This window comes from Mirounga angustirostris, unplaced genomic scaffold, assembly GCF_029215605.1.
Source record: "Mirounga angustirostris isolate CCGP_5_RB_7025 unplaced genomic scaffold, mMirAng1.0.hap1 SCAF_8, whole genome shotgun sequence".
NCBI lineage: Eukaryota > Metazoa > Chordata > Mammalia > Carnivora > Phocidae > Mirounga > Mirounga angustirostris.
The window spans coordinates 133,141,416-133,167,932 of NW_026991716.1; the positions used below are offsets into that span (position 1 = coordinate 133,141,416).

Consider the following 26,517-nt stretch of genomic DNA (forward strand, 5'->3'; position numbering starts at 1 on the left):
CCCAGAGAAAAGGAATAAATGGAAAAGACGGGTTTCTTCCAGAAAAGTCAAGAGACCTTCTGCCAAGAAGCTTTGAAGAAAATTGTACGTCCCCTCGCTGGACGAGAGCGTGAAGTCCCCTGGCTCGTTCGGTCTTGTGGCTGCCATCACACGGCACACAGAAAGAGGCGTCCGGCTCATTCACCAAGTTTGTTATTTCTAATCTGTGTGCACACAAACAGTCCACTTGCCAGGGCACCTGTGCTCTCTAATCGCTAAAGACAACGTATGTTCACAAGAGCTAAACATCTTTCTCAATCTAAGTCCATAAAATGATATTCCCACATATATTCATATTTTGCCAGTCTCCATCTTTAAAAATCGTTCAAATTTAAAGAAACAACAACAAAAAAAACCAACAACAGAAAGAAAAGAGCAACATACTTGTCAACTTCCTCTCCTTAAACCATCAAATTTGTTTCCAGAAAACCAGTACAAGGCGTGATTTTTTATATTTCCTACTATATGCTCTTATTTCTTGTGGGCACTGTGCTTTACATATATTACATCTCATTTAATCTTCATACCAATCTTTTGAGGTAGATATTATTATTTTAAAATCAAATATTTTACATTATTTCTCTATATCCAATTTTACACAAATACATACATGTGGTCCCATAATATTCTTTGTAAATGAAAGAAGTGCTTCTTTTCCTTCCTGGGGTGGAGGGGGCTTGGCTCGTACGCTCCATCCCCACTTCTCTCCCTGCCAAAGTAAACCCAACTTTTCTTCCAAATTGCGTACTGTACTTACTCCTTCATACACAGGCTTTTGGATGTGTATTATAAATACATATATACATACACTTCCATATTGGGGGGGTTCACCATTTGTCATTATACTACACTTTTTTTCTTTTTTTCTTATTCAGTAATAACTTCTATAAATCCTGCCAAATCATCTGGTAAGGTAAATATTAGTATTCCCATTTTACAGACAAAAAAATTAAGGTTCCTAAGTTTTAAGTGACTTGTCCAAGGTCCCAGGGCTAATTAGTGGTAGAGGTAGGATTTGAACCTGTGGCTATCTGTCTCTGAAGCACATGTTCAATGAGCACCAAAGGAAAACAAAAACAATACCCCTTGTGTCCCCTAAGTTTGGGTTAAACTTCTTCCGACAAGTGACAAAGTCTCATCAGCTGATTTGTCAAAAGCATTGTCTCATTTGTTTAAAAACACATTTAAAAATCACCACTTCTCATGTGCCAGGCGGTGTGAGGCCCAAAGAAGGGGCAAGTGTGATGAGGATGCTTGGCGGGCAGCCTTCTCCTAACGTGAACAGCTCAGGATCTGTACCTCCCATGCAGAGATTTTTTTCTACCATCAGTTCATAACAATCAACACTTCTGTGACTACCAGAAAAACACCCCAAGATGACATTAACAAGCCCATTCCCTCCAGACAAGAGTCACCTTCTCACGGAGGGTCACTCCAGCCCCATACCTAAACCTGAATTCCACCTCAATCCTTCTCATGCTCCTTTCCTCCTTAGCATTCCTTAACTTTATGTCACGTAGTTCCTCCAGAGTTTCTATTTAAAAAAACTAAGTGCTCAAACAGTTTAGAGAAAGTACAGGCGTATTAGCTCAACTATTTTAAAACAAAAGAAGGTAATCTTCGATGTAAAGGCCACTGGTCACTTTCTAGAAACCATCTGTACAATGCATCTAACTAAAAGCCTTTCCTCTCTCCCCAATTGGGATGGGGAAAATATGGCGAGGGGCAGAAAAGCGAAAAGCATGTGAGTCCTCTGAAGAAGAGAACAGGGCAGAGGGAGGAAACAGTGTTAAAAAGCAACAGTGACGTACTGACCTTCTGGACGGTAGTTGTCAGGTCCAGGCAAAGCTGAATGATTTTGTTCTTCGTTACTGAGAAATCCGTGATCCCTGTAAATGGAGCCCTAGAAAGCAACAAACGTTTTTTTAAAAAAGGGGGTGGGGGCACCGGGATCCCGCACGATAGGCTGAGAAGCACAGCCACACCACAGGCTGGTTTCAAAGACTGGTCATGCAACTGTTTCCTCTCAAAAACAGGGATCTGAACAGAAAAGAGACAGAGAAGTGCTAGGTAAGAACACCTCAGAAAAGGAGCTAAGAGAATTCATGTCCCTTCAGAGGTCAACTGACAGCCTGCACACCAACCAAATAATCACAAATGTTTAACCACAGTGATACACAGCTTCAGCATGGTTCCAGGCCTTCCCCAAGGGGAGCTTAATTTGTTCCTGCTATTCACCCTTTCGGTAGCTTCCAAAGGGACCCAAAAACCCCCCACTGAGCCAGAACTCCCGCAGCGGTGCAGTGGAAGGGACAGGAAAGAGACACCAGCTCATTTCCCTAAGACAACAGAACAGGCCTGTGTGCAGCTCGGGCCCTCCCCTGATCAGACGGTCGAGCGAAAGCATCACTTACCGGTCCAGCCAAGCCAACAAGGCCTTAGCAGCACCTATTAGCTCCACCACAGAAGTCAGGAACTCATTGGGGGGCTTGTGGGAAGTGTTTCCATCATAAGCTGGACTTTTCCTCCGGCTACTTATGTAATTTTGTAAGTTGTGGGAAGATGCTCGCAGTTTCAGAACTAAGTTCTTCATATTATCAGTTTCCAGGCCATAATTCTGTGGAAAATAAAATCAAAGGGAAAAATTCAAGACAATCAACAACATCCAAACTCTCATAGTAACTCAAAAGCCCACTGAGCAACTTGAATAACTCCTACGACAGCCACAAAACCCTACATGATTTACCCACAGTGCTGATCTTACCCACTCCAGCCTCTTGTCCTTCCTCCAGCGTATTCCTGTCCCAGGGACTTTGTCCTTGCTAGTTCCTCTTTTCAAATGCTCCTGCCACAAATATTTGCACGAACAGCTTTTTTATATTTACCTACTAGCCCAAAGGTTCCCTCCTCTTTGAGGCTTCCTTGACATTCTAGAGCAAGTTCCTTAGCCTGAGCCCTACTGACATTTAAAGCCCAGTATTCTGTTTGGGTTGGGGTGAGGGGGAGATGGAGGATTCCTGTACATCACAAGATGCTGAGCAGTACCCCTGGCCAGTAGCACCCTCTCCCTAGTTGTGACAAGCAAAGATGTCTCCAGACATTGCCAAATGCCCCTTCAGGTCACTCTCTAGCTCATCACCGATCTGCCACCTCTCTGAACCACCCTGTTTGGCACCACCTTCCTCCACGGAAATTTGAGGTCCAAGAGAGCCAAGTTCTGTGTCCGGCTCACATTCATACTGGCAGCACAGAAGACAACAAAGCAGCCCCTGAATGGATGAATTTCCATCAGGTGAGACTCACTTGCCCAAAAACAGCAACACTGACCAAACGTCAATTCACCTGAAATGTAATTTCCGTCTCTTGAGTTTCTCACCTGTGTTCTTTCTGGATAATAATGTTCTACTTAGGTGCTTTGAAAGAATGAACCTCATGTGATAGGTAGAGAACAAATCCCAACACCTACATCTGAGATGACTTTGAGGGGAGGAAGGATGCATTTCTGTATTCAGCTGCATGGACATATCCCAAGTTGGTGTTTCATTATTTTAACAAAAAATGAAGATATTTCTGGGGTCTGTTATACTGTTGCAATAGCATCCCCAAAGCAAGAATGTGGTGCCCTTTAAACGTTGGGAATAAAAGAATAACCAATATTATTGAACACTTACTCTCCGCCATCTCGAGACTGGGCCAAGTGCTCAACAAGTATTATCTCAGGGAAAGAGCACACAAAGGTGGAAATGACAGGATCTCTATTTTATAGGTGAGGAAACTGAAGCACAGAGCCATTAAATAAATTCCCCAAAGGTCACACAGCTCCTCCGTGGAGAGGTGGGATTCTAATGAAGGCCAACCGTAGCGAGGGCACAAGGTTTCGATCACCATGCTGCATGATCCCCGTCCACGCTCCCTGCCCAAGGGAGGACAGAAGGAGAAGACAGAAAGCAGGATGGGTAGTAGACAAGGAAAAGAAAAGTGGCCAGTGGCCTTGTATCTACACAAACTAACAAGCTGCTTACCTCCCCCCAAATTCTATCTTGACCTGCTCCGTCCCCTGATGTTCAAGAAGTCAATGTTTGCATCGTAATAAAAGTTCCAAGTAATTTCTGGTGACACTGACTACAGACACTACAGCTGGGTTTTCACTGCAGTGAAATTTTCATGAAGCTTAAATTAATGTTGCTGCCTATAATAAAATAAAAAGTGCTTTTTAAAAAAATTTAGATAGACGTTTTGAAAAGAGTGGAGTACAATAAAAAAATAAAAATGAAAATACCTCCTCAGATCCATTAACTGGAGGCTGTCTTTTGCAAGCTTTAAAATTTTCGTAATAAATTCATAATTTCATAATCTAATGAAATAAAATTTCATAATAAAAATGAGTGTTCTGTATTAACAGTAATGGTTCTATCCAAATCTCATATTCCTTCATTTTTTTCCTGTCATTTTCTACAGACTAAAATATGACATTGTCCTTCAACAAAGAAGACAAAAATACAAAGATGGATTTTCATCATGCTTTTTAAACCCAGAGAATCAAAGACTCACAAGTGAATGGAGAAAGAGCCACATGACCAGCTTGTTTTGAAGGACTTGTGACTGATTAAAGGGAATTGTCCCCTCATTCAGTCAATTACTCAGCCTGCCAACTTCTATCAAGAGTTCTGAACTAAAAGCAGGAAAGTCAGCTTTCTAGAATCAGTGTCACCAGAAATGACTTGGAACTCTTATTACTACACACAACATTTACTTCTTGAACTCAAAGAGGATTAAATGCATTTTAGTGTTGCAAGAAGTGTTAAACCTCAATCTCCTACAAACCTACCATTTCTAATATTAAAATAAAGGGGAAGTGTAGCTTCTTGTTAACTGGTTCTTTTCCTTTCCACTCAATGGGCTCTGAATCTGGTTTCCCACCCAAAACAAATCATAGGACTGGAAGGAGGGACAGATGCAGCTATGATGGAGTACAATTTTAACAAGATAGAAAGAAGGAGCAAAGAAGGACAATTCCTTCCCTCCCTGCCCCCCATTCCACACAAGAAGAGAACAAGAAACTGATTATATTCGCTCAAGAGAACCTCTAATGTAGAAACATAATCAGGAAAGGATTATTGACTTAAGTGCTCCACAATGAAAAACAGAAAATGAATAATTACTCACACCAGATTTGATTACCTTCATTAATCTTTTCCCTCAAACTTGTCCCATTCAGAAATTGCTGTAAGATAAAAGTATCAAGAAGATACAAACCAAGTAAGAAATGAAATGAGTCTCTGAAAATCTATACACATACACAAACCCTTCCGTTGAGATCCCGCTTCATTAGAGGTAAGCCATCAGGGGGTTATTTCCTGGTCTGGCTAAGAAATCACACAGGAGACAGGAGAGAAGGAAAAAGGCAGAGTCTCACTCTTCTGGTGCCTTCATTATACACATTTTAGCTAAAGATGAATCTTCTCCTTCTCTTCTACCTTCTTGTCCCATTCCTCCCGACCCTGTCCATGATCTAACATATGTGATTAAGGAGTGCCAGAGAAAACACAATCGAAACCATCCCACTGACTTGGCTCAGTTCAGTCACAACCTAAGAGATGTATTCCACATTTTTTCCAAAAGGCATTTAATACACTCATAAGCAAGATCCAGCTAAATTCAGACTGTCAGCAAAGATTACTCTTCCGGCATGATTTTTCCCCATAAAGAAGGATAACATGTTTTCATGATTTGCCATAGATGTAGGTAAAGGAGGAAATGAATCATCTCAGGGATATACAAGTGCACAGAAGTGCCCTGGCCAGGTAAATACATTACAGGTATTTCATTTAATCATACATTTAGGTGGCATCACCTAACATGTGTTACTGATCCCTACTTTGTTCACTTTCTCAACCTACTTCAACCTTAAAAATATGGGGCACCTGGGGGGCTCGGTTGGTTAAGCGTCTGACTCAGGTCTTGATCTCATCAGGATCGTGAGAGGGAGCCCTTGCAACCGGTTCTGTGCTTGGCATGGAGTCTTGCTTGAGATTCTCTCTTCCTCCCCCTTTGCACATGCACGGGATCTCTCTCTCTCTCCAAAACAAATAAAATCTTTAAGACATGTATATAATACTTTATATTTAATTATAAAATATTTAATTAATTTATATATAATTATATATATGCGCCTGCCTTGGTAACTAGGGTTTGGTTGATTTTGCAATGAAAATCGGTTACAATTATACTTATTCTTACTCTCGATCGCACCCTCCAGACCAGCGCTAGTCAACAGAACTTGTTGCAAGTATGAAAATGTTCTCTATGTGCACTGTCCAAATATGGTAGATACTAGCCACCAGTAGCTATGAGCCCTTGAAATGCAGCTTAGGGTGACCGAGGAAGTGAATTTTATTTCATTTTAATTATTTTAATTTAAATATTTGCATGTAGCGAATAGTTGTCCTACTGGAAAGAGCAGCTCTAGAGTCTGCCCCAGATAGGTGGAGAAAAACTGGGCTCAGACTCTGAATTCAATCCTAAGAAGTGGTCTTGGTTCAGCCTCATGATACAAGTCCATGGTCAATATCTGCAAAAGGCAGTGGTGTTCTCTCCTGGTTCTCTTCTCTATCCATGACTAGCTATCTGTGGGCCATCTGCTCACCGGTTTTGGAATCTTTACCAATAGCTATTCCCTATGTTAGGTTTTTATCCATTCTATCTGCGCCGTTCTTTCCAGAACTTTCCAGTGGTTGTTTTTTCCTCTCTTTCTTCTACATTCTATTCATTTCCTGTCCATCACAAAACCAACATCCACCAAACTAAGTTTACGTTACAACCTCTTTTATAACCCCAGGGCCAACTGCAAATATACATGAACTGCCCAAGGGTTGGGTTGTTCAAGGCAAAGAATTATCACCAATTTATATATACAAAGATCTTATAGTGTAAATAGATTAAACAGATAGTATAATAATTAACATATGCATTTCAATAGGAACGTTTTATGAGGATATTACATCAAGATGAAAAAGATATTTTAATCAAACCCTCTAAAACCCTCCCCAACCCAGAAAAGGCACACTCATTTGAGAGTCCCCCTGTGCCCCTCCTGTCAAATGCATTCACTGGCACTCTGCGGCACAAAGCATGTCCAGAATGAGTTTGAGGTCAAACTTTGTCTGCAAAGGAAATTAGAAGGAAATTGTAGGAGATAAAATGCAGCTTTAGGTTCTGGCATTTGTCCAGCTTTGTTCATTTCAGTCCAATATTTTAAGAGGTAGGGAAGGGGCAAGAGCAGAGAGGCAGTTGTTATGTTTATTACCTGGCTTGCTATACACCACGTGCCTCAAACCGACCCTTCCTCCTCACCTCTCATATTGTGGACTCCAAAGTCATTTTACCTCAAAGCCCTTCCTCAAAGTTGAAAGAGACAAATCAAATGAGCAGAAAAGATGGAAAAGTTAGCTTCCCAGAAAGTACAATAAAAGTAAACTCAAACATATTTCACTGTATATAAGAAAACCATACAGCCTTAATAATAAACAGGACTCTAAGACATCTTCTGGGCAATGCAACAGACACGTTAGAGTCCTGCCACATCCAGAGAGTGTTACTGTACAGATGGGGAAAACAGACACCCCCGTTTCCCTGGAGGTCACAGAGTGAGGAGTGTAGCAGAGCCAGGATTAGAATGCAGAAAGCCTGCCTCCCAGGCCAACACTCACACCACTTGGCCACCGCGTCTCCCCTGTGGCAGCTCATTTATCAACCACAAATAATTTGCCCATTACTTTTGTAAACAAGAGCAGCGCATCTCAGAGCGGGAGACAAAGCTCTGTCCATTTTAAGAAGAAGAATATGCACAATGTGGCAAGTGTTACATAATCAACGGAACGCAGACCAGCAACGGCAAAATAATCGGGAGCACATTCTTTCCCACCATTCTCAGTGATGTAATTGTATATACCCCTGGCTCAGGTTCATGGCATTACTTAACCCAGCCTGAATGCTGCGGAGCGGGTCCAGATCCTGACAGCTGGGGAAACTGCATCCTGGACATGGCACCGTAACACACGGACGTGGATCCCACCGCACGGCAGCCAGTTTGTAAACACAATGCCCTCACAGATACTTTTAGCCCACGCCTAAAAAAGTCACTCACGCAGCCACGGGTGTCGTGCAAGAGTCAGAACCTGGCAGGACTGAACTCATTTATGTTCAAGCCAAAGCTCAAGCATCTGCAAAGTGTAACTATGTTCACATTTTTCCCCATCTAGCTACCATTTCATAGGTTGGTGACTGCAAGCATGAGCATCGGTTATTTAAATATCACAAATACCTGGGAAACATAAAAAAGCTTTTCATAGTGACAAAAACAGACATGAAAATCAGAACCTATTTCTCATTTTAGTTTAGAAGATGCCACCGGCGTTCAGGATGATCTCCCTCTTTGTACTCTCCACACAAGATAAGAAAATGAAACTAACACTGACTTTTTTCTGTAAAAGGTAAGCTTCTCCTTAAAGGGCAAGACAGTAAATACACTGGACTCTGGGGGACCACGGGGTCCCTGGTCCAACTACTCCACTCTACTGCTGTAGCCGGAGAGTAGCCACAGACAACAGATGAATGGGCGTGGCTATGTGCCGATAAAACTTTACTGACAAAAATAATGGGCCAGGCTTAACCTGCAGGCCAGTTTGCCCCCTCCTCACCTAGAAAACGATCCCTTTTCTTCCTTTTTTATGTTGTCTTCAGCTCATGCTTCACTTCAATGGAGCATTAATACAAAACGATGCTACACACCAAATCGCGAACATTGAGGATTTAAGCGAGTAAGGTTCTAGAGGACATCATCATGGCACAGATCATCTTTTCCTGAACTCACCAGGGCACAGAGAAGGTCGACAGCCTCCAACACAAGTTCCTGGTGTCCAATTCGCGTGACCCCCAGCTCCTCAAGATCCTGATGGGAAATCTGCAGCAGCTGCTCTCCATTTATCTTCTCCCGTTCAAACTTGTGGACATACTGCTGCAGGCAATCATCTAACCCTACCAAAAAAAGCAGAAGTCCATTATTGTCATTTTGTTACCTTTACTCAAAACACTGCCCACGGTTAAATCCACCTCAGGAATCTCCATTACGCTCCAACTATTCGATTGTCTATACGATGTATATCCCACCTGATGGACACTTTTCATGTGTGTCATTATCTTGTCATCTCAAACAGATCTGCAATGTGCAGCTTACGATTTTCAAATGGATTTAGCAGTTTTATGACAGTTACCTTCCCATTCCCTTTCAACTAAAAGAATAAACACTAAACCCTTGCTGACTTGGAAATGCTGGTTATGTGTACTAGACATATGTTTGTTTGCTAGGCAGTTTGCTAGGCAGTTTGTTTGCTAGGCTGGGATGGGACATCGGCCCTGTCCCAGCCCATGTGATCCCAGTGGACTTGCCAATCAAGATGCTTTGCCACAGTCGCTGGCCACAATATTCTGGCCAGTTATAGGCTGGTCATTTATAGGCTCAAGGATGATAATCAAAATCTTCCCTGATATTTGATATATGGACACAGGAAGACAGAGGCTCTTCCTTTCCAGTTGGAAGTCATAAGGATACAACTTTGGGGATGCTGGCAGTCATTTTTCTCATCAATTTTCTGAAAACAAATCCATTTGAGAGAAAGAAAATGCTCCAATAATATCCTATATGCTCCTGGATCTAACTCCACTTAAGGATATTTCTAGTCCTATGATTTTTCACTTAAATTGAAATAAATTCCCGTTCCAGCTTAAGCTTGTTTGTGTTGGGTTTCTGTCCCTTGCAGCTGAAAAAGTTCTGATGAATACAGAATCCAAAGGAGAAGATACCAGCAGTGGTACCAGAGAAAGGCAATGATCAATGGGTTCGCTCATGGGACTTTTTCCAGGTCAAATACTACTGTCGAGAGTGTTGTATTTTAATGCTCTTCTATAATGATTAAAATATGTAAAGTAGGTAAGCCTCACAGACCTTGGGGTTACTTATGCCTATATAAAGAACTCGCTGGTCAACTTGTTTCAATGGTTTTACTGGAATAAAACTTCACACTGAATCAATTGGTCTATTCAAGCCTAATAATAAAAGCCACCTTAGTGTTTTCAACGAGGCTTATGAAATTTTAATCCCAACACAGAGGATGAAAATTCAATTTAGCTAGCATAAAGTACGTGGAAGGCAAGCGGCTGTCCTCTGCCACCCTCAAACACACGCATGCACACACACGCACACACTCACACACACACCTCATTTCATTGAGCCCTCTGCCGTGTGGGTACTCTGCACTAGAAAAAGTAGGCACAAGGTCCAGTACTTGGTTTTGGCAAATACTAATGTCTGCGGATCTTAGAAGCTGATGTGCTAGGCTAAATGGTACCTCTGCCCCACAAACTTTCACCATTTGCCTCCTAAGAAGATAATAAAAAGAAGACTGTCCTTATAACTATTGGGGACCCCAGCACATACAGGAAGAGGAGGTAAGAAAAAATCATTTTAAGGTGATCCGTTGGAACCCACCCATCTTCCCTCAAGTGACATCTGTCTCGCCGAGAGGCTCCATCACACAGCGAGCAAGAGTAGAGACACTGACATAAACCCAGGTCCACTTTGACGGCTGCGAGCCAGATGTCCACCAGGGCACGCGAGTCAGACAGGCACTGGAGGCTACCCAAGGCAACAGGTGTGGAGGCGGATGCCCCCCGCCCCAGGGCTGCGTGCCAGAGCCCCACCACCCAGGGTCGTCTACAGAGGGTCGGCATCTATCTGCAATGAGCAATCGTGACAAGCACCAAGAGCCAAGGAAAGCCTCCTGACAGCGTCCCTTCCCAATTTATAGATGCCTAAATTAGGATGCATGGGGGCTACATAACCTGTCCACAGCCACACAGCTGGTAAGATGTCAAGAGAAGGATTTTTAGAGCCATCTTCTTCAGCTTGCTATAAGCAGAAAAGGCCTCAAATTCAAATCAAGGCCTATTTGACACAAGCTCTGCTCTTTCACATTCTACCCGGGAAACGTGGGATTATAAAAACGCCTCTCCAAGCATCTTCCCAAATAAGCAGTCAGGTCTAATTACAAACACTTATTAAGAGAGAATCACGAAAACTTAGAGGTACTTAGAAGGTACTGTCATTGAATCCGAACAACTAGGAAAGTACAAACAAAAGTCTTCATTACTATGAATTTTCACCCTAAATCCCTTAGCCAGGTCTAAGCCAGATCACGAGCAATATATCCTGCAATCTCCTCTCCATCGGGATGTCCTCGTCCCTTGCCCATTTTTAAGCTTTAAAAGGAATTTTTGTTGTAATTGTCATAAAAGTTTAGGACAACCATGTTATACATTTAAACTTTGTTATGGCTGAATTGTGTCTCCCCGAAATTGTATGTTGAAGTCCTAACCCCTAGTGCTCAGAAAGTGACTGTATTTGGAGATAAAGCTTTAAAGATGCGATTAAGTTAAAATGAGATCATCAGGATGGGCCCTAATCCAAAATGACTGGTGTCCTTATAAGAAGAGGAGACACACACGGAGGCGAGACCACGTGAAGACACGGGGAGAGAAAGCTATTTACAAGCCAAGGAGAGAGGCCACAAAAGAAGCCAACCCTTCCAACACCAGGATCTCAGGCTCCCAGCCTCTGGAGCTGGGAGGAAATAAACTTTTGTTGTCTCATGACCCAGTCCGTGGTGCTCTTTTATGGCAGCCCCATTAAACCAACACAAATGTAACAGCGTTTCAGTTCCTTGTCATCCACATGTCACAAACTCTTTCTTAAACAAAACAAACAAGGACCAGGGACCGGCAGAACTGAAATTCATGTTTACTGTGATGGGCAAGTTCATTGTGCAAAGTAAAGCATAAAACAGAGATTCCTATTTTCATGTGCAGAATAAATTAGTCCATTAAAATTAAAAGGAGGAAACCATGCACCATGGATGTTCGTTGAACTTCATCCCTGAGTAATAAGTAGAAATAAAGATGAGGCCAGATTCCTCTTTTAATTAACTGAAGAGTTTCACTGAGGGAACAGGATTTCAGAGGTAGCCTGAAAGCATGAGGAAATACTCTGGACACAGAGAAAGTTGGGGGGAGGTGCAATAAGGGATCTTGATAGGACCAAGGTTGTAAATATGATCAGAACTTGAAGAAAACAGAAGAACATTTCCCTGAAAGGGGGGCCAGAATGTCCTTGAGGATTCTGGGGGAATATAAATGACCTAACCTCAAATAATCAAAAGATCCCTGACATGTAGAATTATCAAGTAGGAATGCCATGTTGCTACCTACCTAAAAACAGCATCTGCAGTGGCATAAAGACTTCTTCCCAAGAGACACATATGTTGAATATGCTAGGTTTTAAATAATATTGCTCCCAGTCTTATTATTCCAATATGCTATGGCCTATTATTCACATCCCACTGATCAGAATACAGTTAAACATTTGTCAACAGCTAAATTAAACTATTATGCGGTCCCACAAAGGATGGGGAAATCCCCAATTTCAAGTAAACTGATCTAATCATTTTAGAATTCACAATACATGCTTTGACCTATTTGTCACATGTACCTATTTGCCAGATCCTTGCTTCGAGGAATTTACAGAACGTCTAGCAGAACAGAGAGAAACACACATCATTAAATAAAATTAAACACATTCCATTTACACAAATTAAACACATAATTCAATGTGAAAGAATCAGGAAGGAAAAGGAAAGGGAGCTCCCAAAGAATGCAAACCACAAGGGAAGGAGGCCCAGACTCCCTTCACTGTCCCCAAATCTGGCAGTGAATACTCTTAAACTTTCAAAGAAATCCCAAGTGGGAGAAGGAAAACAAGCAACCTCTCTCCCCAGATATAGAAGGAGACAGGGCAGCAGTTAAAGAGCCTGAGTACCAGTACTAGTCCCACTTGCTTACGGGAGCAAGTGACTTAGTTCCCTGGTTTGTAAGACAGGGATACCAGCGCTACCCACTGCACAGATCCGTAACAAGCCTGAAATGAAATGTTAGTTATTTGTAATGCGCTGAGAACACTATGAAGCACATGGTAATTACTTTAATGTGATTTATTCAGCTCCTCAATTTCCTCAGTGTTCAGAATAAAAGTTGCTAGGGAGACACAGAAAGCCCCAAATGCTTAGGTAGCCCCTCCTCGGAAACACAGTAAACTAGAAATTATCACTGTCCTCCCCAGGAGGTGTTCCCAAACATGGGAGCCTGCCATCATCATCATCATCGATTCCACCCAAAAATGTTTTCTGATTGAGACCAGAATAGAAGCACCAAGAAAGCAGAGGCTTCCCTTTGTTCATTGTTTATCCCCTAGCATCTAGAAGACAGCCAGTGCTTAATAATATCTGTGAATAAGTGAAGGCATGAAGACAGACAAGGAACTTCACAAAATTATTAATGTCACACCAATGTACAAGCCACCTGATTTTACTTCCCTATGCAAGTGAGTAACTAGAGAGAAAGAAACTACGGTCGGTGATACCATCTACAGGTATGTGCTGTAAGTCTCAATGTTGCAAAATTAAAGAAGGTCACTTCTACATTAAGGAAAGGATCATACAGAAAACAAAATCCCAAAGTAAAATTCCAGTCTTTGACAAGATACTTGTCCCATACTAAAAATTATTCTTTATTAATTAATTAATCCGTCTAAAATGTGGGAGGGCTTGTGTCCATGAAGATGAAGAAGTTAGAGTAAATGGTCCACTACAGAAAATATAGAGCTATTCTCTAATCAGGTCACTGACTAGATCACCCTCTGTTCTGCAGGTGAGGCCCACTGGAAGGACCTCCCAATGGCTATGCTTTGGGCCTATATGCTCAAGGCAGCAAAAACTACAATTCTACAAATACAGTGAGCCCACAGTGGTCTTACAGCATTTTATACCTAGTACTTTTGATCACTGAAGCATGTTTTAACCAGAGGGTTTTGTTTTGTTTGATTCAGAAATTGGTTTAGCTAACGCTTATAAACTCATGTCTTATTTAGGACTTTTAAGGGCCACAAGTGACAGATGGTACCAACAGGATCAGGGATACTGTGTTCTTCAACCAAGGGGATCAATTACAGATCACACAAATTCAATTTAATTCAACACAATTTATGGAGCAACTAACTACCAAGTGCAAGGCCTTCCACTACAAAGGAGATGAGGACTTAGGAACAGGTCAGTTCTTGATGATCTGAACCGGAGGAAAGGAAACAAGACTTGGTCATACATTTATACCTAAAGAAAATATTCTTGGAATTCCCAGCCCTTTTAAAAACATTAAACAGTAAAGACCTGACATCAAAGCTCTTCTGCCTTCGCAACTGGCTGACACTCCTGATCCACTATGTTGTAATATCTCCCAAACATGGTCCTTTGCTAAGGATAAAAGAAAAAAAAAAAAAAATCAGGTTTCAAACCAAAACTCAGTGTGGTATGGTTTCTATGTGGGCATAATCTGATTAACGGAGCAAAACTAATTTCACAGCATGGTGTACTGGTAAGACCTCCAAGTGCCCTTTTAATGAAGTGAGCCATCCAACTATATCCCTTTGGAATGACTTTCTTTTGTCACCCTTGTTTTGTTGACATCTCTAGGCTTTAATTTTAAAACTAGCTGATAAAACTGGTTTAAATATAGCAATCTGAGTTTCGGCAATAACACCATGTTTGAGACACAGAAGTGTGTAATTTTAAAGGACTGAGGAATTCTTTTTGCCTGGTTGGACAGGCCCTTGACTGACCTTTCCTAAAGAGTCAAAACTACAACCAGTGTCTCTAGGTAACAGGGGAAGAGTGGGGCCCAAGGGCCACCTCTCGGGGGCAGCCTGAGACAGTAGGACACACACCCAGCTGTGCTAATGGTCTTTGTACCTGCCAAGGCCTCTGATGCAGGCAGTTCTTCCCTCTAGTTTAGAGGGACCCAATTTGGGGCTCCTGGGTGGCTCAGTCGGTTAACTGGCTCAGGTCATGATCCCACAGTCCCAGGATCAAGTTGGGCGCCCTGCTCAGCAGGGAGTCTGCTTCTCTCTTGCTCCCCACCCCCCCCATGCTCTCGCTCCCCACCCCCCCCATGCTCTCACTCTCTCTCTCAAATAAGTAAAATATTAAAAAAAAAAAGAAGGACCCAATTTCCTCACAACCCCATCCTCTTTGTCCCGTCAGCCTATCCTATATCCATTCAGAGGGAAGAAACTGCAAGCACACACCCCCTTCTTTGGCTCAGGATGCACTGTCCTCCCTCACAGAGCTCAAGAGGACAAGGAGTAGCATGGAAAGCAATGAAGATAATACAAGTCCAGCAAATTATCAAAAATGGTAGAATTGATGTTTCTAAGCAATGATAATCAGATCTAATGAGAATCACTTGAAATGTGGCATCACACCCTGTGTTAATGAAGAATCACACCCTAAATATATATTTGCTTTGTGATTTTTTTAAAAAAAAAGTTTTTATCTTTAGCTTTTCCTTTGGAATTGTCTATTTCTTATGTTAGGTTTTACTGTATCCCTTCCCTAGGTCCCGTCCATCCCATGTTACTGTCATAGCTAAACCCTCTTGCCTAGGTTTCCACGGTAATCTAGAAACTGGTTGCCATGGTCAGTCCCCTCTCTCTTAATTCATTGTCCACAATTCCGTCTCAGCAAAACCACCCTATCCTTTACAGATCCAGGTCCATGAGCTCAGCCCTAGAGGGCCTGTCCTCTTCCAACCTTCCCTGTACTCCCACTTTTCTAAGACATTCATCCTTCTGGGGCGCCTGGGTGGCTCAGATGGTTAAGCGTCTGCCTTCGGCTCAGGTCATGATCCCAGGGTCCTGGGATCGAGTCCCGCATCGGGCTCTCTGCTCCTTGGGAGCCTGCTTCTCCCTCTGCCTCTCTCTCTCTGTCTCTCATGAATAAATAAATAAAATCTTTAAAAAAAAAATTTTTTTAATTAAAAAAAAAAAGACATTCATCCTTCTGGTGAGAATGCAGAAAATGCCCACTTTGCTGAGTTTCTCCAAAAGGAACAAAAGCATAACTCCCAGTTAGCAAATACAGCTCACAGGCCAAATTCGGTCCACTGCCGGGTTTTGTAAGTCAAGTTTTATAGGAACACAGCCACATTCTTTGGCATACCTACTGCCTCCGGCAGCTTTCATGCTACAGTGACAGAACTCGGTGACAGAGACCCAACGGCCCACAAGGCCTAAAATATTTACTATTTGGCCCTCTACCAACCCCTGGTATAACTAACAGCAGTGATGAGAACAAAGTGATGATCAATCTGCCAAGTGGAAAAGTAGACAAGACTGGAATTTAAGTGAATCTGGTTTTTTCTTTTTATATTTTTGAAAGAATCATTTTATGTAATTACATTGAATTAAAAAGCAGAGAAAATGTTATCTCCCCTCCCCCACAAAAATCCTAACCATGTTTTAGGACACCTCTCACAACTTTTTATCCACTTTATTATTTCCTTTGGGTCAATTTTTGGTTTTTGTTTGTTTGTTTGTTTGTTTGTTTAGGCATGATTAAATTCACCAACTTTCAACTCGACAATGAGTTTTTTTGACAAATTACATACAGTCATGTAACCACACCACAATCGTGATATAAACATTTCTATCACCCCCAAAAAAGCTCCCTTTGCTGGTCAGTTCCCTCCCCACAGCCCCTGGCAGTCACTGATCTGCTTTCTATCAAAAGGAACTGATTTCTTATTCTGGACTTTACTCCATGGCCTTTAACCCTACTCTGGTTAAACCACTTTGACGTCCAGCCCTTGGGCTCCTCACACACGTATGAGCTGGCTTGGATTAGGACCAACCCCATGCGCACCACTACTCACAGCTCTGATTTTTTCAGTCATCCTGCCACACTTCTGGTTAAATATAATTTGAAGAAAGGGGACCACAACACAATGTCTTGAAAACTAGATTAGAGGACCGCTTGGTTCCTTCCAGGTCTTAAGTGTATGTTCCTATAACATGTCTGAGCTAGCACGAGTTACCTTCATTTATAATAGCCAAGTATGAAGAAGGGAAATAAACTGCCCAGAAACTTAAATCTCAAACATCCTCAGAGCTAAAAATAATGAGCAGGAGAATGAACTTGGTCTTGGGGAAAACTCTGTCAGGTTTTCTGCCCCGACTAGAGTCCAAGCATACACAGCCATCCCTAAGGCCTCTGCTACCTTCAAAGCACGGGCTGTATAAAACCCAAACACATGGAAAGATCCAGCAATGGGAGCCCTGGGAGCCCAATTAGGAACCAACTGTATCTGTGGAATGGAGCAACTGCTTTGGAGGAGGGACAGGCTATTGGACATTTTTTTAGGGCACCAAGCTAAGAGCACAGTAAGGCCAAGGGCAAAGTAAAAGCTTGTGCTCTTAATCATTTTGGAAAAGCTGGTCCACACATCACTAAAGAGCTACCCACTGTATAGCAACAAACTCGGGCTTCAATTTCTCACAAGAAACAACAACAGGGAGAGCAGAGGGCAGTCAGTATTTTGTTTCTAAAGCAAACTCTGCTTTCTTGTTAGGAACTCATGTCGTTTAAGACTTCTGTCACTCTCAAGACATCAGAAAATGTAACCAAGAAACAACTGCTCTTTGGGTTTCACTACCAAAGCAGACGATCACCGAAACAAAACTTGGAAATAGCAAACCTATCCCTGCCAGGATAATTTAAGGAAGTAAAAATAGAAAGACTACCTTAGTTCAAGGATTCAAGTTACCCAGAAAACAGTCAGTCAAATGGCCTGCCCTCATTTGAGGTTTCTGCACTGGTAAGGAATGCCTTCCGGCTGGCAATTTTCACCAGGCAATTTTCACTGCGTCAAAGTTGTAGGTCTTGCAGTCTGACCCTGTCCTCTCCTATCCCTCCAGCAGATCCAGCACAACACTGTGAAAGGGACCCATCCTGCCGTCCCTTGAGTGTCCTGAGCCTAGCCATGAAGGGAGAAGTGCCCAGAGCAGGGACAGGGGAGATGAAAGTTTGGAAATCATCTTTTTCAGGAGATACTTATCCAGATCTAAATCACTAGAAAAGAACTGACAAATGCAAATTCTGATGCAAATCAGAATCAACCAAAGAACTGATGATCTAAAAAGATGATCAGAATTCAGAATATAATGGCAGGCCTAACTGTTCAGCTCTGAGTTCTCCTGCCTTGACTGCTGCCCTCCAGCATCCTGAATATGAAAGGTAACACTGAAGGCAGGGAAGAAACTTGACATTGACTTCTATGTCTGAGGGTGTCTACATGTGTCTGTGTGTATACCTGCTTATACAAATGTTTACTACTAGATGTTCAACACAAAATGCAAAACAATTTTTTGGATTCTAAAAACAAAAACAAAGTCGTGGAGAGGAACATAAAAGATTCCACAATGCTCTGGGGTACTTTCCAAGGTTGGCTGGTGTAATTCAGTAACCAAACCATTGTATCCACTTCTGCAATACTTGGACCAAAGGGGGGGTGGGGAGGAGCAAGATGTGCAAGACGAGAAAATAACGTACTTCAAGTTATGCTTTCCCCCTCCTCTAACACAACTTATTCTGCCAAAACTCTAAATTAGATTTGCTCTAAAACCAAACATTGGCTACAGCTCTTGTCATTCGCATGCTTATGATGAACGGAGGGAAGAATGAACTATTCCCCCCACACAGCAAGTCTAAGTTTACAGCACGGGGGAGAATCAACTCAGCAGGTGGACCAGGCGGTGGTCATGCCAGCAAGCCTGGAAGCCAGCCTTCAGCTCTGCCCATCGCCTGGGTGTCCATGCTGCCCAGGGAAAAGCACCCTGGTGCGGAGGGGAACATGCAACACATCCGTCACTTCTGTTCCACTTGGGCCCATCAGGATTTCCAGGGGGAAACTGCCACTCGTCTAGCCCTCTACTATCACTGCCCTCATCGCTTCCAAGGGCACAGTCCCAACAGCTGGGCTGCATGTTAAATGAAGCCCCTGGGTTAAGAGGAGGCTACAGGGTTTACAGAGCACCTGCATGCACAATATCTCATTGCTCCATGCAATGACCCTTGGGAGGATGCTGGTCAGCTTATAATTACCTCCACTCCACTGATGAGGAAGTCAAAATGAGAGAGTGGGTTCCCCAGGACACTGGGCCAGTAAAAGGGCAAGACTAAGGTAGAACCCAGACCTCAACCCAGCACCCAAATCCTTGTAGGGTCTGAGGTGGTCAAAGAAGAAATGAAAGGATGGAAAAGTGACTTAATTAAGTACATTAATTCACAGGCTATGTTTTAGGTATCATGCTGAACACCACAGAAATGCTGTAACATTACAAGTGATGTTCAAGTAATTTAAGATTAAAGGACTGTAAGCAAAGCAAGGAAAGGGCTGTTATTAAGCCTACTTTACAGGCCAGGATCAGCAGCAAGGCAGAGTCATTAACGAATAGGGCCTCTGGGGCCAGACTGCCTGGATTCAGCTCTGCTACTTCCCAGCTGTGTGACCTTGGGCAAGTTACTTAACCTCTCTGTGCCTCAGTTTTTTTAATCTACAAAATGGAAAGGACAGGAGTACCTATCTTGTGGGGTTATCTGCATGATTAAACATGTTAAATATTCTTAAAGCACTTACATATATAATGATAGGCACACAGTAAGTGATATTTAAGTGTTTGTGAAAATAAAAATTTTAAGGTTTTTTGTTTGTTTGTTTTTGTTTTTTTAAAGACCAGAAACTGGGGCTCAGGGAGCTTTTAAGCAATTGACCTGAAGTCACACAACCAATAAGAAGTAGGGTCAGGATTTAAACCATTGGTGAGCACTGAAGCGGAGCACGGGAACCCATGTGGGACCGGGGGAGCTGGAGGTCTAATGGCAAGACACTGACGTCATCAGCAGCTGATGCTTTTTTGTACCATGGCAGGAGATGGGGGCAAGGGGGTGCTCTGATACAGGGAGGGTAGAAAAAAGCCCAAACAGCTGCTTATGTGTGGACAGCTGCCTGGGGCAATGCCTCTGGTTGTAAGGCATTATCAGTCTTTTCTGATTTTTTTTTTTTAAGATTTTATTTATTTCTTTGAGAGAGAGTGTGTGTGAGTGAGTGAGAGAGAGAGAGAGAAAGAAGGAGAGTGGGGCAGGGGGAGAGGAAGAAGCCGACTCCCTGCTGAGCAGGGAGCCCGACTTGGGGCTCGATCCCAGGACCCCAGGATCATGACCTGAGCTGAAGGCAGAAGCTTAACCCACTGAGCCACCCAGGCGCCCCTTCTCTGATTTTTTAAATGACAGCTTTACTGAGATATAATGCACATACCATACAATTCACCTACTACATTCACAAGTCAATGAGTTTGGGTATATTCAGAGTTGTGCAACATAACACAACCGATCTTAGTACATTTTCAAACCGCCCCCCAACACACACCCACAAAACCCGTTTCACACCCCCCACCCCCACCACTAGGCAACCACTGATCTATTTTCTAAGTCTGTGGATTTGCCTGGTTATTTCACATAATGGATTCTAGACATTCCCACTAAATTGAATCCTACAATATATGGTTTTTTGTGATTGGCCTCTTTCACACAATATAATGTTGTCAAGGCTCATTAAAGCCTTCTCAAAACAGCTTAAATGCCACACCCTTGCTCCAAGCCCTACTGGCTTCCCACTGCGCCTGGGAAAAATCCAAGCCAGCGAAGTCCAGTCTGGTCTGTGAGCCTCCTGACCGGCCTCTCCAACTTCATCTTGTGTCACACGCTCCCCCCAGCTACTACGCCGGACAGCGGTTTTATCTACTTCATCCAGACCTCAAGCTCCTTTCTACCCCAGAGCATGTTCCTTCTCCCTAGATGATCTTACCTCCCCGGCCCTCAGCCTCTCAGCTTCAAATAGCGCATCGAGGGAGGCCCCAGCTGACCCAGTATATAAAGCAGACCAACAGTCCTTGTTCTTCCCTGTGGATCCTGCTGGTTTCATGAGACTCAGACTCATTATCCCGCACGTGCCTCTCTCCCTCTCTGAATCACAGGGCCGGCACCGGCCTGTCGTAACTCCTCAGCGTGGCACCACGCACGCTCCCTGGCACAAAGATGGCACTCAAGTTCCAGTCAGGTAGAAGAGACGAAACTAAGGAGAACCCTGGTTGAGGAGGAAGACCACAGCTTAGGGGCGTACACCGATGAGGCTGCGTTCTTCTTAGCGAACCTGTCCAAGCCTCCCCTCCTCCGGGTCTTTCGTTAACCCCCCGTGACAAGAGGGGTGGGTAGTCGCAACGGGAGAAGAGAAACGAGGTCCCAGCCCTCGCAGCTTACAGCGGGGCGGGGGGAGAATCTTTTAGGTGCTTGCACACAAAATCCTCACAGGTTTGCCATGATTATGGCTTGACAGAATGTCTGCTCTAGTTCCCAGAGTGATCAAAGGAAAGCCTTCTCCTCGTTCTCCAGAAAACCCAGCTTTTATTATGCTCTGGGGCCAACACAAAATGTCCATGTCCTATGCTCCCTGCACCATGTTAGTTTCATAGACCCTTTTATTTTATTAAGTCACCTTTGTATTGTGCAGGGGGGCGGAGTGTGTAGGCCCATGGCTCCAATCTTACCAGCTATGTGACCTTGAGCCGATCACTTCACCCCTTCACCAATGTGCACGAGGCAGGGACTGAAAGGTTGATCCCATGGTCCCAGCAGCACTGTATTTCTAAGATTCTATGATCTCAGGACACCGCCTCCCTCTTCCCACCTTCAAATCAGTTAAGACACCAGCATCCTCCAACCCCCCGCTGACAGAGAGGTCAAGGGCTCAAACATCATAGGCAGCTCCTGTCAACGGACACGTAATTAGCACTATTTGTATACAGTTACTGACATGAAAAAACAGTGCTTTTGAGGTTGATATAAGATCACACAAGCCCAAAAAATGGAGCAGAATTAAACAAAAAAGCAGGTCCTGTGCTGGCTCAGCTAGGACTGACTGGCCCCCCCCAGAACCCTTCTTCATCATGAAGCAGGGAGAGCAGGGCCCACCCACTCGTGCTCCCACACAAGGCGAGAGAACGGGCCTCAAGAGCTCCCGGAGCTATTCAAAAGAAAAAAATAATTCCCTACGTGGAAACATTCATACAGACATACAGTACAAATCATAGATTTTTAAAAGTAAGCGAAAGAAAGTCAAAGGCCTGAATGAGCCGTGGAGCCTAAGCTACCAGCCTCCTCTCAAGAGAAGCAGCCTCGTATGGGAGCAAATGCAGGTCAAAACCTCAGAGGTCTGTGTTTGCTCTGGAGACCTGCAAAACTGATGCCTTCAAACAAATTCTCAAGTCTTTAAGAGGACTGACGTCTTACCAAATACTGTGGATAACAAGAAACCAAGTTCTCTATGATATAAAATTAAGAAAAATATAATTGGGAAAAATAAATACACAAAATTACACATATAAAATAGCAGACGATTAAATGTCACTTACTACACGGCAGGCCCCTTTTCAAGACTTAAATATCTAAAACTTTCATCCTCCCCCTGTTCCCATGAGTGTGTACTATAGTCTCCTACTTCAGGGATGAAGAGCTAGGGCCCAGAGAAGGGAAGTGACCTACCCGAGGCCACACAGAGGCAGGGCTCACACCCTGGCGGCTGGCAACAGGGTCTCTGCTCTTCATCCCCATATACTGCCTCTCCGTGCTCCAATGCAGCATGTTCATCCACAGACCTTTAACGGATCTAAGGAAAATACAGTTCTGTGTAACAGGAAAGTGTACAAAGTCCTTTCAGCTGGGTTTATGGTCTGTGATGACCATCGGACATTGCAATGACAATGTAAATACAAATGTCCCTCCCACCTAGATAGGTCAGATGAGAAAATGAACAGCTCCTGCAGACTGGTGGTTGCTAATGCCCTGACAGTATTAACTCGTGTCCCAGTCTTCCTGGTACCACTCTAAAAGACAGGTGAGACGGACTCTATTGGTTGTCTAAGAAATCGAGATAGAATTTTCTAGCTCTTTCAATTTTGAATGCAGCTCCAGAAACAGGCTCTTTAGGTCAGTGGTGACCATAAGAGAGTAGTGATACACCAATAAAACTGACAGCCTTTAAAGGATTAAATATCGAGGCACCTGGGTGTCTCAGTCAGTTAAGTGTCCAACTCTTGGTTTTGGCTAAGGTCCTGATCTCAAGGTCGTGAGATCAAGCCCCGTGTCGGGCTCCATGCTCAGCGTGGAGCCTGTTTAAGAGTCTCTCTCCGTCTCCCTCTACCCTCACCCCACCCCCACCGCTCCCATGCAGGCATGCGCACTCTCTCTCCCTCTCTTTCTCTCTCAAAAACAAATAAGTCAAGGATTAAATATCTGTGGAAGTCACAAGACTCTCTCCCTATATTTCCCAAAGTTATTTTTCAAAAACTTTAATATAGAAAAAGGCAAGTTTTCTGTTTCTAGGACCAAATAAAAACATGGGCCATTAGGCCACTTGAGATCTTCTGTAGGCATTAGCATCCCAGAAGAAACAAAGGCAGAGAGAGATAATACCACACAGGAGAGAAAATGCAGCTGTCAGTACAGATCAAACCCACCTGTCTACCCTGCCCACCTGTCTATCCTGAAGGCTCTAGAAAAAGAAAAGAAAAATGAAAAAAAAACCCAACTCTGTCTGCAGTGTGCTCCCGAAGTGGAGAACAGACCAGTTCACTGGGCTCATGGACTGACTTGAGTCTTACCACACACACAAGAACAAAAGAAGCACCTGCCCCACAGAAGCCCCACACAAGCGTGAGCCGCCATGTTGCAAAAATTGGGAAACGCCATAAAACTAGAAGGTTGACTGCACCATAGTCTGTGGAACCTCCTACCCCATCACCACCACTCCCCGAAACTCACAGATTGTTGCCTGGCTCTTGTTTTGGACAGGCATGGCACTACCAACAAAAGTTTTCTGTTTCAGAGTTCTAAAAGAATGACACGTTCCTTAGAATAAGGAGTTTGTTCCATCTGAGCTGATTCAGATATATTTAGCATCACCTAGAAGCTGTTCTACAGCACTCTTGGGAAGGGGCTTACAAATGCCCTCAGGGGTTCCGGTCACCCAAGCAAAAACCATAGGTCATATTTCATATTTACACTATATATAATACAGTATAATATAGTATACATACACGCACACACGCATGCACTCTGCTAAAAAGTACAAAATGACAGATGTAAACACAGAAGAGAACCAGAACAACGGCTTAAACTCAAGTCTCAGAATATGATCCTATAAGGAACACAGGACATGTTGAGGGTATGCACTATACAAGATGTTCATCTTCCTAAAAAGTCTCCTGCCAGATGTTTGCCTGGCTGACTTTCTCAGGTCCTCCATTCTCAACTCAAATGTCACCTCTTAGGGAGACACTCCCTGATCATCCAATCTAAAAAAGTCCATCTATGCGTCACAGTCATGTCTACCATGCTGCCCTTTGATTTTCTTAAGACATCACTCTCTGAAATTATCCTGCTTATTAGACTAATGGCTTCCTGTCTGTCTCCTCCCTCTGAACAGTCTGCACTGCAGAGTTAGGGTTCTCATTTTCCTTATTACCTGCCTGTCTCCAGCTCTGAGAACAGGTTCTTGCTCATAGGAGGCTCTCAGTAAGTAACTGTTGACTGAATAAAGAATGAATGGACCCACACACTCCAAAGCAACAGGTGAGCATGTGGAAAGCATGAAAATACAGTGGCCATGGGGTCAGACAACCTGGGCTTGAGATCCAGCTTGACATCTTAATTTCCTATGGGTCTAGGGACAGTTACTTAACCTTCAGAAGTCTGTTTTTTCTTACCTGTAAACTAAGATAATAGGAAGTACTGTGTTTGTAAGTACTTTGTAAATCATGAAGTACCTTATGATTATTATTATTAAAGACATTTTGAGTCAGTATTTACAGTGGCATCGATGAAAAGGTTCATTAGAATAAATCCTTAAATAGGTGTGCTAATCTGGCAAGAGTGAACTTTCTCAGCCTCAACCCCATTTGGCAACTCTGGCCTTTGCCCGGCCCCCTCTCAAGTACGTGACAACTTGCGTACACATTTTAGTAGAAAGCACAGTATGAAGACCAAGGTTCCAGTCCCTACTCTACCTATCATTCAGCGTCTTTGAGTCCATCCTCCCTCCCTTACATATGCAGAATATACATGAATAACTCACACATCTCAGAGTACTGCTGTTAATAGAAAAACGCAGCGTTTTGCTTTGCACAGCAAGTCACAGCTGACCCATGGCGGCCTGTGTTAGAATCCCGGCTCCAGAGCCATGTGGGCACGTGGGGAAAATGCAGTCCTAGTAACAGAGGGGCAATGACAGGAGGCCCATTCCATAAGCAGCGGCAGTCACTAACACCTCTATACAAAGCCTTCTATGACCAGTCACGCATTTTTATGCTGCCAGATTTTTTAAAGATATAATTCATATACCACAAAATTCACCCTTTTTAGGTGTACAACAATTTGGTGGTTTTTCGTATTTTCACAAGGTTTTACGACCATTATCTAATTTGAGAACACTTCCATCACCCCAGAAAGAAACCCCATACCCATCAGCAGTGAGTCTCCATGTCCCCGACACGCAGCCCCTACTCCCTCTGTCTATGGATTTGTCTATTCTGGACATTTTCTATAAATGGAATCATATGATATGTGGCCTTTTGTGTCTGGCTCATTTCACTCCGCAAAATATTTTTAGGGCTACCCATGTTGTAGCATATAACAACACTTCATTCCTTTCCCTAGTTGACTAATATCCCACTGCATTGATACCATATTCCTTAATCCATTCATCAGTTGATGGATATATGGACTGTTTTTATTGGTTATTATGAATAATGTTGCTATGAGTATCTGTGTGTAGGTTTTTATGTAAACCTGTGTTTTTTTATTTTTTTTTTAAGAATTTATTTATTTGACAGAGAGAGACAAAGCAAGAGGAGGAACACAAGCAGGAGGAGTGGGAGAGGGAGAAGCAGGCTTCCCGCTGAGCAGGGAGCCCGATGTGGGGCTCGATCCCAGGACCCTGGGATCATGACCGGAGCCGAAGGCAGACACTTAACGACTGACCCACCCAGGCACCCCTAAACCTATGTTTTTTAAATTCTCTTGGGTATATACCTCCGATTCTAAAAGAATTTTTTGAGTCTTATGGTAACTCTATGTTTAACTTTCTGAGGAATTGCCAAACTGTTTCCCAAAGGAATTGCACCATTTTTCATTCCTTTTTTTTTTTTTCAAATTATTTATTTATTTGTCAGAGAGAGAAAGATTGCGAGCACAAGCAGGGGGTGTGGCAGGCAGAGGGAGCAGGAGAAGCAGACTCCCTGCTGAGCAGGGAGCCTGATATGGGACTCAATTCCAGGACCCTGGGATCATGACCTGAGCCGAAGGCAGACACTTAACCGACGTAGCCACCCAGATGTCCCCCATTCTTCATTCCTACCAGCAACTGATGAGG

General features: G+C 43.3%; 1 protein-coding gene across 3 annotated transcripts in view; it reads right to left on the reverse strand.

Moving 5' to 3' along the window:
* The window catches only part of CNKSR3 (CNKSR family member 3), a 122,962-nt gene that overhangs the window by 22,798 nt on the left and 73,647 nt on the right, over window positions 1-26,517 (reverse strand). For all 3 annotated transcript variants that reach the window (XM_054505606.2, XM_064598235.1, XM_045865781.3), the window contains 3 exons: window positions 8,912-9,075; window positions 2,454-2,656; window positions 1,855-1,942 (listed from right to left, as the gene is read on the reverse strand). In XM_054505606.2, coding sequence (XP_054361581.1) covers window positions 1,855-1,942; window positions 2,454-2,656; window positions 8,912-9,075 — 455 coding nt within the window. The remainder of the gene's footprint in view (window positions 1-1,854; window positions 1,943-2,453; window positions 2,657-8,911; window positions 9,076-26,517) is intronic.